We start from the raw sequence: 13,932 nt of genomic DNA, 5'->3' as shown, positions 1-13,932 counted from the left end.
TCCCTGATGGGGCTATCCAACATCTAGGTCGTTTACCGCTCGTCGCTATTTTGCGTGGTTCTCGAGATCTTAGGGGGGGGGGGGGCAAATTGACCCCCCCACCCCCAGCAGGGCGCGTTGGTCGGCAGACCCCAGCGGGGCGCGGGTTAACCAGCTGCACTAGCGGCCACCGTTTCAATAACCACCGGGCAACATTTCATCGATTCAAAGGTCTCATCATCATAGGCAATGCCCACTACGGCGTGCCGCTCTGCGCAATAGGTCTCCTTGCCCTTTTCGATTGCGTGCGCTTGTTCTGAGGTCGCACAGTCCACGCGATAGCCGCCGGCGACGGGCACGCACACCAGTCTGTCCACGCTGTGCGCCTTGTCGTCATCGTCCAGAAAGCCCACCACGACGCTGTTGGAGGCACAGCGGTACTGTGGAAGCAGGAAGGGATACGTGACTGGCTCGTCAACTTTGCGTGGAGCATGACAGTTGAAACATTCCCTGGAAACAAAAACCAGCATGTTGTACGGTAACATATGAATGATTTGGATGCTTGGAGCAAAGAGTGTGAGCAAACGCCGATAGAGCTGCCTCATCATACCGGCTGATGGTTGGTGGGGTTAGTGTTATGCTTTTTGTGTGTGATTACATTTTCAAAGGGCTTGTCGAAACTCGCCTCTCCAGACTGAACGTCAAGGTAGGTCTTCCTTGTGTGGTCCAGGGCGAACCCTTCGAGGCTAGAGAAGTCGGCACAAGCCCATCCGTGGACATGCTGAAAGTGAATCCATCTTAACAGGGCAATTTATGCAGTGCAGTGGATAACAACTGCCAGTGGGTTTACTTACATTCCAGGTAATATAATACACTTTGAATCCAGTCATTGATGTTGATTATTCAGCTTTCTAAATGGCTTTAACAGAATACTGAAGCTGCTTGTACCGGAAATGGAATGCAGAGAATCAGGTTGTTACTATGAATGCAAATATTGACGATGCATAAATTCACTCATAGCTATAGATGCTTGGAGGCTCAAAAGTTTTCAATCATCCCTCGTAAAGGCTAAACGTGAATATTGAACCTGAATAATCTAATCTGTGTCACGGATCTTGCTTACATCGACGTCCTTTCCTCCGATATCAAGTCCGACCAGCGCCGAGGCTCTGGTGGAGTCAGTGTTGCAGCTCCAAGTGTACTTAAACTGCGACCGAAGCTCGCCTTTCGTGTCCCTTCGGGTATCGTCCGGCTTTTGCATGCCCGTTATTGTTGGAGGGGCTGTAACATAAGACAGATGATAAACGTCAAACTGAGCGTAATTGCAGAAGACCCTGCTAATGAATCCCCGCTGCTATGTATTCTTTAAGGCAAGGCACGATTTGTGATTACGTCTTACTACGATATCGATCACCTGTTCAGTGTTCACATACCTATCTCGAAGAGATCTATAACTGCGCTCGACAAAAATTGGCTGTCGCTACAAGCACTTCTCATTACATTAATTCTAAAAGGCTGAGATAGTATGTTCAGACTGTTGCCATCAGTCCAAGGACCTTGAAATCCCGCCGGACTGCTTGCCAGTCATGGGTATACTGGTGTAGGGAGGAACGTTCACTAAATGGCCCTGTTCTGTCCAACCTACATAAGCTGTAAATATGCACTGCGGCATGCAGGTTGCCCTATGCGGACTATGAATGCAAAATTTGATTTTACAAATATTCTGCTTACTTGCTATACGAGGGCTAATTTGAAAAAGCAGCCTGTCGAAATTCGGCTAAGTTTTGTTGAATACGAGGCGCGGGACAGCGAGCACTGAAAAGTATAAGACAATACTAGCACGGTGCAGGAGAATGCGTATACAAACGACCAACGCTTGACCGGATCTGCTTGGGGTCGGCATAGTTCGTCAAAGGCGTACTAGGTGGGGGCCAGGGTGACCGTGCCCCCGCCTCGGCTCAAACAGGCTGGGGGCCAGCAATGTCTGTATCTGCCCCTCCCCCTTCCACTTTCAGTGCAGTGGCGGTCGCAGAGGGGGGATCAGCGCCTTGCCATTCCCCCCTCCAAAGGCTAATCAGGGGGCCATCATATCATTTGGCTCCCCCCAAACAACCAATGGGCCCCCATGGGCATATGGGGCTCTGGCCCTTATTCGATTGTCATGAGGCTCAAGAATCCCACGCTAGCTATTAACAGCTCCCAAACCAGTCTTTCAGGGTCCTACACTGATCTCGGAGGGCCATTCAGTGGCGGTCAAGCGCCACTGAATGAAAAATAAAAAATATTAGACCTTTAAATATTAGACCCTTAAGGTCAAATATTTTTAATAAGGTATATATTAGGGAACTCGAGATTCTGACCCTAGCTATCGAATGCGACCATCAGAAATCGGATCGGACGATCGATGTAGAAAAAATTGGGGACTCAAAATTTCAATCCGTGATTTGACCTTTAAGGTCAAATATTTTTAATAAGGTATATATTAGAGAACTCGAGATTCTGACCCTAGCTATCGAATGTGACCATCAGAAATTGGATCGGACGATCGGTGTAGAAAAAATCGGGGACTCAAAATTTCAATCCGTGATTTGACCTTTAAGTTCAAATATTTTTAATAAGGTTTATATAAGCGAACTCCAGATTCTGACCCTAGCTATCGAAAGCGACCATCAGAAATCGGATCAGACGATCGGTGTAGAAAAAATTGGGGGACTCCAAATTTCAATCCATGATTTTACCTTTAAGGTCAAATATTTTTAATAAGGTATATATTAGGGAACTCGAGATTCTGACCCTAGCTATCGAATGCGATCATCAGAAATCGGATCGGACGATCGGTGTAGAAAAAATTGGGGGACTCAAAATTTCAATCCGTGATTTGACCTTTAAGGTCAAATATTTTTAATAAGGTATATATAAGGGAATTCGAGATTCTGACCCTAGCTATCGAATGCGAACATCAGAAATCGGATCGGACGATCGGTGTAGAAAAATCGGGGGACTCAAAATTTCAATCCGTAGTTTGACCTTTAAGGTCAAATATTTTTAATAAGGTATATATTAGGGAACTCGAGATTCTGGCCCTAGCTATCGAATGCGACCATCAGAAATCGGATCGGACGATCGGTGTAGAAAAAAAATTTGGGGACTCAAAATTTCAATCCGTGATTTGACCTTTAAGGTAAAATATTTTTCATAAGGTATATATTAGGGAACTCGAGATTCTGACCGTAGCTATCGAATGCAACCATCAGAAATCGCATCGGATGATCGGTGTAGAAAAAATCGGGGGACTCCAAATTTCAATCCGTGATTTGACCTTTAAGGTCAACTATTTTTAATAAGGTATATATTAGGGAATTCGAGATTCTGACCCTGGCTATCGAATGCGACCATCAGAAATCGGATCGGACGATCGGTGTAGAAAAAATGGGGGACTCAAAATTTCAATCCGTGATTTGACCTTTAAGGTCAAATATCCGTGATTTGACCTTTAAGGTCAAATATTTTAAATAAGGTATATATTAGGGAACTCGAGATTCTGACCCTAGCTATCGAATACGACCATCAGAAATCGGATCGGACGATCGGTGTAGAAAAAATTGGGGACTCAAAATTTCAATCCGTGATTTGACCTTTAAGGTCAAATATTTTTAATAAGGTATATATTAGGGAACTCGAGATTCTGACCCTAGCTATCGAATGTGACCATCAGAAATTGGATCGGACGATCGGTGTAGAAAAAAAATCGGGACTCAAAATTTCAATCCGTGATTTGACCTTTAAGGTCAAATATTTTTAATAAGGTTTATATAGGGGAACTTGAGATTCTGACCCTAGCTATCGAATGCGACCATCAGAAATCGGATCGGACGATTGGTGTAGAAAAAGCGGGGACTCAACTTCAATCCGTGATTTGACCTTGAGGATGACCTTGAAATTTAAAATGAATACGATATTCGGAATCAGCGTCCCAAACTGCATCGGATAGCCTGGGTTTAGTTGAAATTCGGACTCGACGCTGAATCCGTCGCGGAATACGACGCTAACTTCACGCACGTGGCCCACTGCTGGTCTCTAGGTTCCAGGTCCCGCCCATGCCGGTCTGTTACGGCCCCGCACTGACCTCTAAGGGGCCATGCTGGCCTGTAAGGACCCGCATTAGCCTCTGAGGGCCTTGCACTGGATTCTGAAGACCCGATGCTGGCCTCTGAAGGCCCATCTTGGTTTTTGAGGGCCTTCTGCTGGCCTCTGGGGTCCAACACTGGCCCATGCCGGCATTTTAGGGTCCCACACTGACCTCTGAGGGCCCATGCTGGCCTGTAAGGACCCACATTAGCCTCTGATGGCCCAAGTCGGCATCTAAAGGTCTCATCCTGCCCTTTGCAGGCCCTGTACTGGTCTCTGAGGGCCTTAACCCTCGCCGGCCGATGGGGGGGGGGGGGCGGGTGCCGCCCCTCCATAGTTTTTTTCGCGATAGCTCCGGACACGCCGGCGATAGAAAGCTGAAGCTTTGCATACCTGACCTTTGAATCAAGCCGCCGGATCTTTTGACACCAACCGCATTTTCGGGTCAGATCAGGTCACTGACCTGACCCATGAGGTCATAAGTGAACCTCTGCACGGTCTTCAGATGTCGCAACTTCGCAAAGTCCTCACTGCCAGAGGAGATTTCACAGGGAAATGAACCTTGGAGGACCTAGTATCCATTAGGAGTCTCACAACTTGTACATCTCGGATTTTTCCTAAAGGTCATATGTCAGGTCATTTTCGTGACCTCACCACTAGGTATAAGTCAATGGGGATAAACTGAAAACTTTTTTTCTGGCGCCGGAAACGATCTCCAACTATCTCAAGCACACCGAATCGTGATTTCATGCACTCCTTGCAAGGTTCGATGCGTCACTTTTGCAATGTTGACCTTGCGCGACGTCATTTATGAAGTTATAAGGGTCGTATTAGTTTGTCGTCAATAACTACCGATCAAATTGAGCTAGCGAGTCGGGAAAGCCATCAATAGACTCAAGAAGACCTGCCGAATCGAATGATATGCAACATGACCTCCTACGACAATTTCGTGACCTGGGGGCGCTGACCTGACCATGACCCGAGGTCAAGACCCTCAGTTTACCTCACCCAAACAAAAAGTATATCATTCGACGCGCCTGAGAGAGGCGAACACGATGCTGGCAAAATCGCGGCTCTGCGGCCGTTTTTTTTGCGAAGTTATTCACCAAAAACGGAACCGTGCCTTGAGGCACTTGACCTGACCTCAGAGATCACCGGTTGACCTAGGACCTTAAAATCGGGTATCGATCTCTGCGTCTTGTAACGGCGCACACGCTCGTTTTTCCGCGACGCGCTAGCTCCACCTGGGGCGAAACGGCGAGGGGGTCGTACCACCCCCCGCCCCCTCGGCCGGCGCGTATGTAGAAAACCTATAGGTCCGGGCTGTCGAGGGTTAACCCGCGCCCTGCTGGGGGGGGTGTTTGAACACCCCTCTTGTGGTTTTTCGCGAATATCTCAAAAACGGCGGCGCGGAGCGCCGCCGTTTTTGGTACACCTTATCATACATCAATTCTACACATGTTGTGAAAATTTTAGACCAAGGTCATTCAAGGTCAGGTCACCAGGTCACTTGAAGTGACCTCACCTCATAAAAAGTTTCAATGTCTGCCATAGCTACACCGAGTGACCGATCGCTTTGAGACTTTCAGCGATTGATAAGGGTAACAGTATCTATAAAATGTTTATCTCGGAATTTTGATATCGGTGACCTAAGGTCAGGTCAATTTTGCGACCTCTCCATTATAAGTCAATGGGAGAAAATTGAAATGCGTCTCTTTTGGACGAAAGACATTATAAACACTCCCAAACACTGGATTACAAGTGGTTTAGACACACTGAACATGAAAATGGTGTCCGTGACCCCTGTTTATGCCCCTGAGGTCATCTCAGGTCACGAATGGTGTCTAACAGTTTTTCGCAAATAACTTTTGATAGAGACATGCTAGAGCGGTGAAAACGCCTTAGATGTGCTCAGCTCGACGATACGGATCGACTGATATGCAACATGACCCTTTCCGGTCAGGTCATGACCTTGACCTGAGGTCAAATTTTCAAGTTGACCTTTCAAGGTCAAGTTATAGTTCATTCGATGCGTCTTGACGAGAGGAACACGATGCCGGTAAAAGTAAGCTCGTACAAAGCTTGGGTCAAAAGTTATTGCAGAAAAACTGTTTCCGAAAAAATCGGCTATTTTTGCAGTTTTTGCCCCCTGCAGGCAAAACCGTTGACGTTAGGTCAAATCTGAGAGAATTACTCAGAAAGGGCGTTAATAGGGCTATCGAATGCGCTTTTCCGCGACGCTGTAGCTTTATTGGTTCCCGAGTTATGTGTTGGCTTCCTGGAAATTGTCTACATCCGACCTGAAAATCGGCGAAATTTTGCCTTCAATGACCTCTGGTGACCTGACCTTTGACCTGACCAAAAAAGTGACTGATGTGATTTCGTCATTATTTTTGGCGCTCTTTCGAACGCCGCCTTCCGCGTATCGCTACGTGGCCCAGGAGCCGAGTTAGAAGGGGGGGTGTTCAAACACCCCCCCCCCCCCAGCAGGGCGTGGAAATCCAGGACCCCCAGCCGGGCGCGGGTTAAACTGGCCTCTGAGGGCCCAGACCGACCTCTAAAAGTCCCACACCGGCCTCTGATAGTGTATCAGCCCAGTTGCAGTGGTAGCTGATATAAAACCTCTTAAAAACGTTATAGGTCGGGCTGAGCCTAGCTTGGCCATTCATGCTGATTTTTATAGGCATATTGAAAAGACTCGCTTTGCACGTTTCACGCTTGCTCGTAATGAAAAAGTTGCTGGATGCCTCTGGAATTTGCATGGGTGCCAACGGCGGCGGAGGACAGGGGAACGCGTCCATCAGTTTGAGTTTATGGACGGGAGTCTCCCTGAAATTTTAACCAATTTTGTTTTTGTTTTTGTCTCAATTTTTTTTTTTATCTCTGAGCATGTTTGCGAAAACAAAGTGGCCAAAATCCGAGGAGAAATTGGATTTTGGGGGTAGGTTAGGTTTTGGACCTCTGGGACCCTGCCCCCCCCCCCCACACTTTCGAAAACGTTCCTACGCCTAGGTATGTCACGCATAGTACGGTAGCACGTAGCGCCATCGAATTTGGAACACTATTTGCGACTTCCAATTTACATTTTACTGAAATCCGAAAAGCTTAAGGCCCCAGGGGCCATTGGCAGACCCAGCCGGACGTGGGGGGTCTGCAAGTGGCCGAAACGGCCCTTTTTCCATGCACGGCCATTGGCGTAGTGTTAAAAGTCGGGTATTTTACAGGGGCAAACGGGCTTTGGGGTTAGGACATGGCCCTAAATGCTCCCTGGATCCGCCAGTGTCACGGGCCTCAGGTCAGGTCACTAGGTTACAAAACCGTAACAGGGGCATTCCACGTCAAGTGAGACAAAAAATGACCATTTTGAACCTCACCTCCTCCGATTTTTGCGAAACTTTGTAAAACTACTCATCTATATGTGAAAAGAAAGGAGACACGTTTTTGTCAAGATATGACGTCACGTTTCCGAGATAGACGTCATCAAACATTGACTTAGGCAAGGCACATTATCATCTTTAAAGCGTCATAACCATTGAAGTTTTAGACATATCATTATGAGACAAAGTGTGAAATGGAGGGAATAGATCAGGCTTTAATTTGAGGATAACAATATTGACGTAATTAGCTAATTAATGGACTAAATTAAAATTCAAAAAATAAATTTTCATTTTCTGAAAAATGGGTACCCTTCGATTTTGCTGATTTTTACATATTTTATTCTCCCATACATTAGCTACATCATATAAAAAATCCAGAATGGGCCGACGTCTACGTAACTGTCTTTTGGACTTCGTAATGTCTGGCACTCGCGTGTTTCGTTTTAGCAACCAAGGAGAGGCGCTACCCGGAGATGCTTCTTTCTACCCCAAACCAAAGCAAACCTGGCCTGACCTGACGTGACCTGACCTAATCTAACACGCGTAAATATGTACAGCCCTCACGGCAGTTGCCGACTGGCCGAATGCTACTTAGATACGAACATTAACCCTCCCGACATTTGCCGGCTGGCCAGATGCTACTTAAAACGAATGCGTGTTCAAACACTTGAGGCTAACCGGCCACGAGCCAGCCACCTTTAGATTACGAGGTGGGTACACTCGGCACTTTAACTACTAAGCCACGAAGATAGCTGGTCATCGCAGAGATGTACGCCAGTTTTTTTAATGATGCAATTGGGCATTCTCCGGGCAGCGCCTCTCTTTGGTTGCAAAAAGGAAATACGCCTGACTCTCCCAGCGCTAGGGGAGAAAGGCCCGGCTTAGCCAAAAAAAGGTATAAAAAACGGAATTTGAATTGTAGGTGGGGCGGTGGGGAACTTTATCGTGTGCCAATTTCATTGCCCTAGATCAATATCTTCAAGATGAAATGAGGTTAATCGTGATGAAATTTGCTATAGTGACTATTTTGCGTTTATACGCCCATAGCTCTAAGAGTTACTGGCCGATTTTCCTATTTCTTCCTTTATACGATATTTGTAGTGTTATGAGAATCTCTAGTTAATCTAACCATAAATTTGGCAGTTCGTGGCCTGCTAAGAGTAAGATGTCGCCGGCAAAGGCGGGGATCGGCCGACGCGGGAAACGTTTCAGTCACAGATTGTGTTTGCACCCTAATAATTCAATTTTTACCAGTTGTTTTTCGTATTTATTTGACCATTAGTTTGCCTGTACATTTTTAAGCCTTCACACAAAATTTGACACGAATCGATCATAATCAGCGGTAAGAAGCGCAGTCCAAAGATGGAACCGTCCGGCGCCGGCACAGTCTACCATTCAGGCGCCAACGGCGGGCGCCGGCCCGGCCGCCGCGCCGCTCCGGCAAGATGTTTGACTTTACACCACTATTACTAGAAAAGTTGTGGACCGATTTACCTATTGCTTGCACGGGAGGATTTGCAATTCAATTCTGGACAGATGCTGAAAGTTTGACGTTAATATAATAGTTATGGCGTGAGTTATTGGCGAAAAACAGGTGGGGTTGGCGAAATCCGCCCCTTACATCGCCCGTGCTACGTTGCACTACTTGTTGCTATATCATCCAAAGTTATTGTTGGCCCACTCTAATTTTCTCAGCACGTATGCCTTACGTGTGGTGGAAGATAATATATAAATTTGAGCAAAATCGAAGGGTACCCATTTTTCACAAATTAGATTTTAAGAAATTAATTCAAAATAAAATAAATTCAAAATCACCAAAAAATGTTAAAATTGCCTAATTTAACTAGCATAACTCCTTATGTACACGTTTCCGTTTGTTTGAAATTAATAGCTTCAAAAATGTTGAAGCTATAGATCTTTCAAGATTGCAATACACGTCCAATTCTGCTAAAAAAGCAGAAGTTTAGCGGCTTGTATCTCTGTAGCCCGAGGGCATATGACAAAATCCTTTGACCCTCAGAGGTTTCACCCAATAGCCAACAAGTATACCAAGTTTGAACAAAATCGCAGAGGTGGCCGATTTTGGCTGTCCCGGTTGACATGGAATGCCCCAACATCGTCATTATATTGATTTACGATTTACCTATACAAAATCCAGAGCTTGCATAAAATATAAATCCCATTCACACTTGCAGTAATGTATTTATCAATTGAATATCCAAAAATCACTTTCAGTGTTCAATGCTTCTATTGTAGCTTAACCTTCCAGGCGGTGGGGGGGGCATTTTTTTTGCCCCCCCCCCTTTAGTTTTTTCAATATATCTCGAGAACCGCTGCGCCGATCGTCACCAAACTTTCAATACCCTCCCGGGAGCAGCTAGTGCACATGGTGACCAAAAAAATTTCCAAAGGCTATGATAGGTTGGCCGCTAATGACGTCAGAGTGACGTCATTTTTGCCATTTTCGACCCAAAAAAAGGTTTCGCGGGAAGAACTGTCAGGCCTACAGCTTTAGAGATACAGAAAAATGTTTCAACATAAAAGGTGTAGAATTTAGAGGGCTACAAAACTGTTATCTCAGATTTTTTAAACTTTTGGATTTTGACCCCCAAAAATCAAAAATAGATTTTTTGAATATAATAGCCAAAAAATCCAAAAAAATTTTTGAATTTCGAAAAAACGGAATATATGTGATAGTCCCTACCGCCTTCTATCTACATACTAAATTTGAGATCGATACCTCGTTTTTTGGCCAAGTTATAGCGAAAAACCTCAAAATTGATGACGTCAAATTTTCAAACTCAATTTTTAGCAATTCTAGACCTCGTAGCGCAAAACAAAGACCACCATTAGACTCCCCGTGACGAGCTGCATCGAATCAATATCCATTTTATGCAAAAATATCAACTTTGAAATTTGACCTTTTTTGACCTGACCTTGACCTGACCTCCACCAGAAAGTGACCTAAACCGTACCTGATGGTCTTATAACCAACACCATTGAGTTGGAAATGAAAAACTGGCCATAAAACATGCATCGCATAACCTTAGTAAAGTTGGGCTCATGTGGTGACCCTTGGTGACCTTTGGTGACCTGACCTGTGACCTGACCTGGTATGACCAGTGACCTCTAATAGCAACATATGTACTAGACAACTGACGCCTTATCGCTGATTTTCGACAAAATGCGTTTTACTCGGTGTTATAGCGCTTTCCCTAGAAGCCCCGTGAACGGTGAAACATTTTATCTTTGACCTGACCTGTGACGTCATCGGTGACCCCGAGGTCAATGAAACTTGGTTTCCTTCGACAAATTTGACAGGGCTATCGAACGCTGTTTGAAATTTTCCGGATCCATCCAATAGTTTCGGAGATACGGGGGGTGGGCAAAAAAATGCCCCCCCCCCCCACCGCGCGGAAGTTGGCTGGTAGGCCCACCGCCTGCCGGGTTAATTTAATTGCAATGGAGCTAATCTATATTATGAATTTCATTATAAAAAAAAACTTAGAAACCATCTTGGCAGTGAAATAAGAAGAAAAAAATGTGAAAAAATAAGTCATTTATAAAAATAACTTTTATTAGGTATATATCTCCTACTTTGCGTGTAAGTTCATGATTCACCAGTTTCATGAGACTAATGAAAAATAGAAAACGTCGACTTCAGCCTTAAATTGTTTTCCCGAACAATCGAGGCCCATTCGAAGCAAACTTCGATACAATATCAATATTAGCAGTAAAATAAAGCTGGGCTTATTGGAGGTGACAATAAGCGCGCAAGTGATCCATAACACTGTGCATTATTCTGTTCTAACTTGCACATACTAGAAACGAGTGTCTGCGCTACGCCCAATCAAATAGCTGTACTTCTGCTACTACTAGCTTCACACTCGCTCATTTGTTTATTTACGTAAGCTGTTGAACGCGTATAGTGTAATTGAACACAGCTAAGCCATATTCCTGAATAGTCGTTCTTGTATACGTGTTTTTCCTGTGTAACTAGGGCATAAAATATAAGTAACTGAAATTGAGGTTCATGGCAGTTTCCGCAGTTTCCATAGAGCGTTGAATATATTCCATTTTCATCGGAAGGCCAGTTTCTTTTATGCTGGGACGTCTTGTTTGGGACCCACTTCACAGTTCACGTGCCCTAATCTGACGACGTCGACGGCATTGGGACCAGATTCTGTCCATGACTTCAAACCTGAGCCTGTTATTTTAATTACTCAAACCATATACTATCAAAATGCCTGCATTTGAGGTGAGGATATGGTGGCTTAACTTTGCTGGGATTTTTTTAAGCTCACTAAAAGTTTTGCTCTTTATTCCTAATTTGCATTTACTTCAATCTTCACCATTTGTTCGCAAGCTGGGTGAACACATGATTAAGGTGGGTTAGGGGCTGTGCATTTTGCTTGGCATTCAGTGGAATCTGTGGGCTAAACCTGGGATTAACTGGAACATCCCAGTGAGTGCTTGCTGCACAATTAGTAGGTGTAAGGTTCTGTTCCTGTGGCTGCTCCAATCTCTTTTCACATATTAGGTCATCTCAATTCCTCATCTCACCACCACCATTCCCAACTTCCTCATCTGAAAGGAATGATGGATTTCTAGATGAAGCTCCGATAGACACTCATTGGCACATGTAATACAAGCTTGAATTTGTTCTGCATGAATTTGAATGAGATTTGAAGGGCCTTGAAATCGTTGTAGGGGTTGAGGAGGATGAGGTGTTTTTAATAGTAATTTCTGATATCCATCATTTTTTATTTGAACTCAATGTTTATCTCAAAATCAATATAAGTGCTCATTAAATCCTGATCCTTTGCTGCCCACAAACAGCTGACTTCCTTCCAAAAATGTTTCCATAACTACTCTGAAATAGATCTCCTTTTGAGGCTCATCCGATAGTTTTTTAGATTTGCCACGGGAGCACCCATATTATTTTTTGTAGGATGAAGGTATATATATCCAAGTGTTAACACATTTTTAATGTGCTACCAAGACATAAATCAAATATTTTTAGTTAAGCATGACTGAAATTCCTGAGAGTGAAAATGTCTCAATTAACAATTTAACTAAGATCTGACCTGTTTTGCCTGAGTGTAATTTTTGAGATTTTTTCAACAGTTTTTTTGTGTTTTCCATTTCTAGCAGATGCTAATGGCCACATGAATTTAAAAATCAAAGACAACAGCCTACCAACTTTATTAGGTGGAATGCTAATAATTTGTTCCCCATATCAGCTGTTTTAGTACCTAATATAGGTATCATATATATATATATATAATCAGCAGGTTGTGACTAATAGTCAGAATGCTTTTGAAATGGTGTTCACACTTTTTTGTGCAGTTCTTAACTTGAATGTTTGAATGTGAAAGCATCCCTCTGTTACTGTGTTCTACATATACTCCTGCTGAGCTCCATTTTTCAGCATTGTTATTTATATACTGCTTGTGTTTCAGGATGCTAAGAAGTACTTGGAAAACATCTTGAATGGGTAAGAAAGGCGTTTAATCAGTAAATTTTGGTTGCTTAGTTTTCATCTGGCTGGGTTGTATTATCCCTTTTAAATTGCAAATTAAGGAAAGTATTTACATAATTTTATGTAAAAATAGATCCCAGTTTTATATATGCTTCAGTTTTATATTTACTGAAGTGAGTTGAATTAAATATACTATAGGTACTTGATAATTAGTTTCTAAGAAAAATGTCGTGTTTTATCCATGCTGCTAACATTGGGTAGGTGTAACATTATTACAATTTATGTTCATGCTTATCTTTCTATGATAGGTACCTTTTATGTTAATTTCGCCTGCCTTTCCTGTCCCTTTTCACAGAGACCATGGGGTGGAGGGCATTGCAATCCATGACAAGGATGGATGCTGCATTGTCAAAGGTATGTGGGTTACCTTATTCATACAAGCATTGATATATTGCCCGCTGAATGAAGTTATCATTCAGTGGTTGTATAGTAATCTTCTGCCTTTATCCAATTTCGATCAGATATTCTCATATGCTGTTTTAGGCCACCATTCATTACCCAAATCTTATGCATATCCAATGCAAAAAGGCAAAAGCAACATTCAGGTGAAATACTTGAAAAAACAGAATATTTGCATTCATATTTTGTAAAGAAAAATACTCATTTAAATTGTTTGAAGTGTGCTATGACCCTATGAAGTCTGCATTGACATTGTCACAAAGACCTTTTGATTTTGGTTACATAGATTTTACTGAATGGGTAGAACCATGGTACACTGTACCGCAGTCTCCCCGCCGGCCTGTCCTGTACAGTCAGTCTTAAAAGTACCGCGCATCGTTGCGGTGGATCCATTAAGCCCGACCGTGTAACCACTGCTAAATTTGAGAGCCACTGAACCAATTGACATCCTCATCCATCCTCGAGGTCAATTGGTTCAGTGGCTCACAAATTTATCAGCCCTTCCTC

General features: G+C 43.8%; 1 protein-coding gene across 4 annotated transcripts in view; it reads left to right on the top strand.

Annotated features, from left to right (window-relative positions):
* The window catches only part of LOC122383881 (ragulator complex protein LAMTOR3-like), an 83,025-nt gene that overhangs the window by 66,280 nt on the left and 2,813 nt on the right, over positions 1-13,932 (top strand). Inside the window, exons 1-3 of one of the 4 annotated variants that reach the window (XM_043370693.1) lie at positions 11,460-11,742; positions 12,947-12,981; positions 13,322-13,380. In XM_043370693.1, the coding sequence (XP_043226628.1) occupies positions 11,728-11,742; positions 12,947-12,981; positions 13,322-13,380 (109 nt within the window). In that variant the 5' untranslated portion in view covers positions 11,460-11,727. Of the gene's footprint in view, positions 1-11,459; positions 11,743-11,847; positions 11,872-12,401; positions 12,443-12,946; positions 12,982-13,321; positions 13,381-13,932 lie in introns of those variants that run through there. The other 3 variants (XM_043370694.1, XM_043370695.1, XM_043370692.1) reach the window with 3 other exon arrangements.

This window comes from Amphibalanus amphitrite, unplaced genomic scaffold (genome assembly GCF_019059575.1).
Source record: "Amphibalanus amphitrite isolate SeventyFive unplaced genomic scaffold, NRLGWU_Aamphi_draft 000175F_arrow, whole genome shotgun sequence".
Taxonomy (NCBI): domain Eukaryota; kingdom Metazoa; phylum Arthropoda; class Thecostraca; order Balanomorpha; family Balanidae; genus Amphibalanus; species Amphibalanus amphitrite.
This window is presented reverse-complemented; position numbering and strand designations above follow the sequence as displayed.